At 38.1% G+C, this 5,604-nt stretch overlaps 2 protein-coding genes across 2 annotated transcripts; one reads left to right on the plus strand and one right to left on the minus strand.

Annotated features, from left to right (window-relative positions):
- Positions 1-1,712: 1,712 nt before the first annotated feature.
- LOC103940234 lies at positions 1,713-2,644 on the minus strand. The gene is made up of 2 exons (XM_048586595.1): positions 2,628-2,644; positions 1,713-2,250 (listed from the first exon to the last, which is right to left on the minus strand). Exons 1-2 carry the CDS (start codon positions 2,642-2,644, stop codon positions 1,713-1,715), a joined length of 555 nt encoding a protein of 184 aa, XP_048442552.1.
- Positions 2,645-2,690: 46 nt separating this feature from the next.
- LOC125478436 lies at positions 2,691-3,363 on the plus strand. Its single transcript, XM_048586594.1, has 3 exons — positions 2,691-2,726; positions 2,951-3,100; positions 3,187-3,363. The coding sequence occupies exons 1-3, from the start codon at positions 2,691-2,693 to the stop codon at positions 3,361-3,363; spliced, it is 363 nt and encodes a 120-aa protein (XP_048442551.1).
- Positions 3,364-5,604: the final 2,241 nt, after the last annotated feature.

Genomic DNA, 5,604 nt, shown 5'->3' on the forward strand with positions numbered 1-5,604 from the left:
CCCTCATAATCTAGCATCATATTCATGCATGAAAACTAAGCGTGCACTCTCAATCAACATACACAAATAAGTTATCAATCAAATAGATGAACGAATTGAATCCACAACTTATGAAATTCCAACCGAAAGTAATCAATTCATATTGCAAGCATAAACATGGTTTCGAATCACCCCCTAGCTAACTAGGGGGATTTAGCCTCTCATGTTCACAACAAGAAAAATAAAATTGAATTTAAACATAAAGAACAAAGGATTGATTACACCTAGAACGCACGATGAATCCACTTGAATTTCTGCGCGTCTAAGCCCTCCTTCTTCTTCTCCTTGCTGCGGCAGTGAAAGTCTAGGTTTATTTGGGTGATTTTTCTGACTTTGGGATGGATTTAGGGTGTTAAAGTGGGCGGCAATGGTGGTGGAATGGTGTGGGAAAATTGCGGCTGTGAAGGGGAGTGGTGGAGATGGCACGGCTGGACAAAATGTGGGATGGTATTTGCGGCTGGAATGGAAGAAAGATGGCACGGGACTGAAAATGTGTAATATGGTGGCTGCCCAGATTTTCTGTTTTGTTTATTAGGTTAAATTGTAGTGCACGGGTTAGGGTGGAAAAATAATGGGCAAAATGCGGCTAAGAAGAAAGTATATAAATATGGTGGCTACGGCTTTTGTTTAAGGGAATGGATGCACGGTTTTTTGGGGGGGGGGGAAATTGAGGGAATGGCTTGCGGCTTAGGGGGGAAATATATGGAATGGAAAAAGTTAATGGCTGAATAAAAAATAAATGGCATGAATGGGTGCATGACGGCTAAAAAGGAAAAAGAATGGATGGTGGCTGATTAAAAATGGGATGAATGGGATATTAGGATAAATATGCCACGGCTAGGTTTATGGAATGATATGCGGCTACAAGGAAAATTATGGGATCATGGCGGCTAGGGAAAAGAATAATGGGAATGAATGGATTGAATGGCTTACGAAAATAGGAAATTAAAACATAAATATAAAGGTGCGGCTAGGAAGGGAAATAGGGCTAGGGCCTTGGTTTTGTGTCCTAAAGTGCCTATAAGGCCGTCAAAGTGGCTAGAAAATACGGACGTTTAAGTTTAGGAAAGGTTACCAAAACGGGAAACTTAGGGTTAACTTTCCTAAAATAGGAAACCTTGTTTGAGTAGGATTCCTCGTTTTGGTAAGAATTCATCGTTGGATTAGGATTTCGTCATTTCTTCAAGTCTTCAACTCATTCATTCCTCTTTCGCTCCAAAAGGCTCCAATTTGCATCTTCTTGCATACTTTGGCCTTGTAATCTGAAAATACACAAAAGTGGCCTTAAACACTAAAACAACTAAGTAAACACAACATAAATGCACGAGAACAAGCTAATTAAGTCGCATGAATATGCTCCTATCAAATTGTTGCAATGTCATACCTTCCGTTAGTTTGTTTGTCAATTCTTCTGTTAAATGTTGACGTGGCTCGAGGTGGAACCCATTCCCTATTAAAAAAAAATTAAATATTAAAAACTAAAAAAAATAAAATTATTTAATAATTTTTTTTTAAATGAGAGACCCACCCCTACAACCCATCTCCCCTTCTTCGGTTCTTCCTCATCCATCCGTGTCCCAACGTTCCTTCACCACCAAAACCAGAACCCTATCGCTTCCTTCTCTTCCTTCATCTCCACCTCCCTCCCAAGGCTTTCCTCCCCCTCCCCCTCATCATCCTCCTCCTCCACCACATTCCACTCTAATCCCTACTGCCACACCTTCACTGTCCCTAAGGATAGTGAGCCCCAAAGTGGTCACCTTCTCTTTATCCTCCTCTTCTTCCTCCTTGGGCTCATCTACACGAGCACCACCACTTTTGCCGCCGCCACTTCCACAAGCCTTACCAATCAGCCCTTCAAAGTAATTCCCATATATATACTTAGGGGTGCACCCGTTCTCTTCATCAAAGAGCATGATATGCCCATGCCACTCCCAAACCCGATACTCCGAACGCAATTCCTCATGAAACCCAACGCAAATGTGGTGCTCCCGGATCATGACGGTCTGACCTGAATTAGGCTTGAGGGAATCGGTCTTGTCGCTAAGAACAACCCGGATAATCTCCTTCTTGAGGCGGGATTCTTCCTTGGCGAGCTGGGTCTTGTTCTCATCGTCGTCGTCATCGGAGAGATTGGTGGCGTAGAAGAAGTGCTCCTCGAGGGTTGGGGGAGGAAGGAGTTGTTGGTAGGGGATCAGATTTGGAGCTTGCCTATTAGGGTTTGGAGCATGAGGTTGTCAAAATTGGTGGTGTTGGTGAAGAAGCTCATGGTGTATGGATTTGGGGTCTTCGGTGAGCTTGAAGTTGAGATCGAAGCCGCGGAAGATGTGGGAGTGGAAGAAGATTAAGTGAAAGAACTAAAAAGAGGGGTCATCGAGGAGCACCAGGAGGTAGTGGTGGGTTGGGGATTTCGAGTGGATGGGGAAGAACCGAAGCAGGGGTGATGGGTTGTAGGGGTGGGTCTCCTATTTAAAAAAATTATTAAATAATTTTATTTTTTAGTTTTTAATATTTAATTAATTTTTTAATAAGGAGTGAGCTCGGTCTCAAGCCATGTCAGTATTTAACAGCGGAATTGACAAACAAACTGACGGAGGTATGACATTGCAACAAATTTGTAAGATAAGGTATGATATTGAAATGTTTTAAAGATGGGGTATGAAACTATGGTTGACCTAATAGTTGAGGTAATTTTGTGTAATTTACCCTAAAAACAAAAGCAAGTATAATCATATTTGCATATTTCTTTCTTGGCAGTAGGTAGATGAATTTGGTAGTAACTCAGCATCTACACATATGGTGGACTGTACTGGTGAATTGACCATAAATAAGGTAATATTTGGCTTGACTATGCAATTGATTTACTTATACTCTTGTATGTTTATTCATAATGTGCAATTTTGGTACATAGTTATTCAAGAGTAGAGAAGAATTAATAAAATGGGCTCGAGAAGTTGAGAAGGTCAATAGTTTTGTTATTGTGACGTTACGATCAGATCAAGGTGGAAAAGATAACAGGAGCCCTAGACTTAAATTGGGTTGTGAAAGGAATGGACACTATGTAAGTTGAATTCACGAAAAAGACATAAGAATGAGGATAAAAGGAATTCTGGAACTTAAAAATGTGGATGCCTGTTTCAATTAAAGGATGAAAAGCTAGTAACTGATGATGATTGGATATTGACGATAGTTATTGGAGTGCATAATCACACAGCAGCAGACCATTTGGAGGGTAATTCATTTGCTGGTAGATTATCTTTGGAGGAGACTTCGTTATTGGCTGATCCAGCTAAAAGTTTGGTGCAACCAAAGGATTTTGACTAAACTAAAACAAAGAGACAAACGAAATGTATATACATCAAGGACAAATTATAATGTACGTCAACACTTGAGGTTTTTGGAGAAAGGTGGGAGGTCCCAAATGCAACAATTGATGAGTAAGTTATCTGAGCATAGGTACACTGAGTGGCATAGGAGTTGCCCAAAGCCTAATACTATTTTGGACTTGTTTTGGACACATCCGATTTTTATAGAATTGTTACATGCATTTCCACATATGTTGATTATGTATTGTACGTGCAAGACGAATAGGTATCGTATGCCATTGTTAGAAATTGTAGGAGTTACGTCAACTAATATGACATTTTCTGTTGGTTTTGTTTATCTTTCTGCGGAACGAGAAGATCATTACGTTTGGGGCTTGAGTATATTGCAAGGACTCATGGATGATATTGTTATGCCTGATGTTATTGTGATAGATAGAGAAATGGCTTTGATGAGGGTCATTGAGCTTATACTTGGTACAAGTAAGCATTTATTATGTAGATGACACATTAATTAGAATGTGCTAGCTAAGTTAAAAAAATTATATAAGTCCAAGGAAGATTGCGATAGATTTTTGGAGAGATAGAGTACAATGATTGCATCTTCTACTGAAGCTGATTTCACAAGACAGACAAGACAACTATGCAACATAGGGGTCGGTTCAGTTCCACTCGGTTCGGTTTTTTGCCAAAACCGGAAACTGAACTAAAGTTACTGTTTGGTTTACTTTTCCATCGGTTTTTTTTTGTTCGGTTTTTCTCGATTCGATTTTCATTCGGTTCGATTTATTTTTATTTTAAAGTAAGAAAATTTCAAAGTACCAAATTAGAGTGTTGAGAATAAACTGATCAGAAGATAGACTCAAATTTGGAGGTTAAAAAAAGGCCATTCATTCTGTTTGCATCTATTTGATCTCCTTTGCATCTGCTGCATGACATGAGCAAACATTGAGGGAACCATTCATGTGATTCATCATGCATATATCTAAATTATCATTTCTTTCATCTCAACTAATTCTCTCAAATATTTTTCAACCAAGTTTCTGCAACAGGTTGAGTACTTATCACTTTAACTATATATATATATATATATATATATATATATATATATAGTAATACCTATTTATAATTCATATTCTATTGATTTCACTACTAATTTACTTGACTTTACACACACACACACACACACACACACACACACACACACACATATATACACTCAAAGGGAAATAAACATATACTAGGGAAAGGTTCTAAATTAATATGGACGAATTTCTGAACTGGCAGGTGCAAGGTCACTGTTCAATCAATCAATGATCACCTTGTTTATTCAATTCAAACACAATTAATCACAAACTAACTTCGGTTCGGTTTCTGAACTCCAAAAATCAAAACCGAACAAAACCATTTCGGTTCGGTTCGATTTGATTTTGTACTTTTGGTTTGGTTTTTTTTTCGGTAGCGGTTTGGTTTTCAATTACTTTTTTTTTATTTTTTTATTTTATCTTTCTTCAGTTTTTGGTTTTTTCAACCCACTCCTAATGCGATGAGTTTAGTATGCATCAAGAGATGCTTCAATATCTGATAGATACATTGTTGAATCCATATAAATAAAGGTTTGTTGCAGCATGGATCGATAAATTTATGCACTTTGGGAATACAATCTCAAATAGGTAAGCATTTATCACTTGTTACTTTATTTTCATTTTCTAGTGAGATTGCTAAACCTTTGATACTTTAACAGGGTGAGTCTTCACATGCCAAATTAAAAAGACATCTTGGAAGTAGTCAAGGAACATTTGAGACATCATGGGAAAGTTACAACTTTGCTTGGGTTGCAGCAAATTGAAACAAGGCTTCTTTTGAGAAAAGTTTGATAGTGGTGCATCATGATTTTAGACATTTAGATTTCATGGAACTTTGTGGCTTTGTCTCAATTAATGCACTATATATGGTCCTAAGGAGTACGAGTTGTCCAAAATGAACAATATTGACTTCGAGGCAAGTGGCTATATTTTATGAGACACTCATGGATTACCATGTGCTCATGAGATTGTTAGATACATGAGAGATGGTCGACCTATTCCACTTTAGATCATTGATCCTCATTGGAGGAAACTTGACATAAGGTGTACGCCTTTAGGAAATGCAGTAGAATACGTTTATGATGCAGACATGGAGTTGTTTCATAGGTGTTGGATAGAATCTGATACAACTGCAAGAATGGTCCTAAAAAGGAAAC

Source organism: the organism of the source record quoted next, unplaced genomic scaffold (assembly GCF_019419815.1).
Source record: "Pyrus x bretschneideri cultivar Hongxiangsu unplaced genomic scaffold, Pyrus_bretschneideri_v1 Contig249, whole genome shotgun sequence".
In the NCBI taxonomy this organism is placed as follows: domain Eukaryota; kingdom Viridiplantae; phylum Streptophyta; class Magnoliopsida; order Rosales; family Rosaceae; genus Pyrus; species Pyrus x bretschneideri.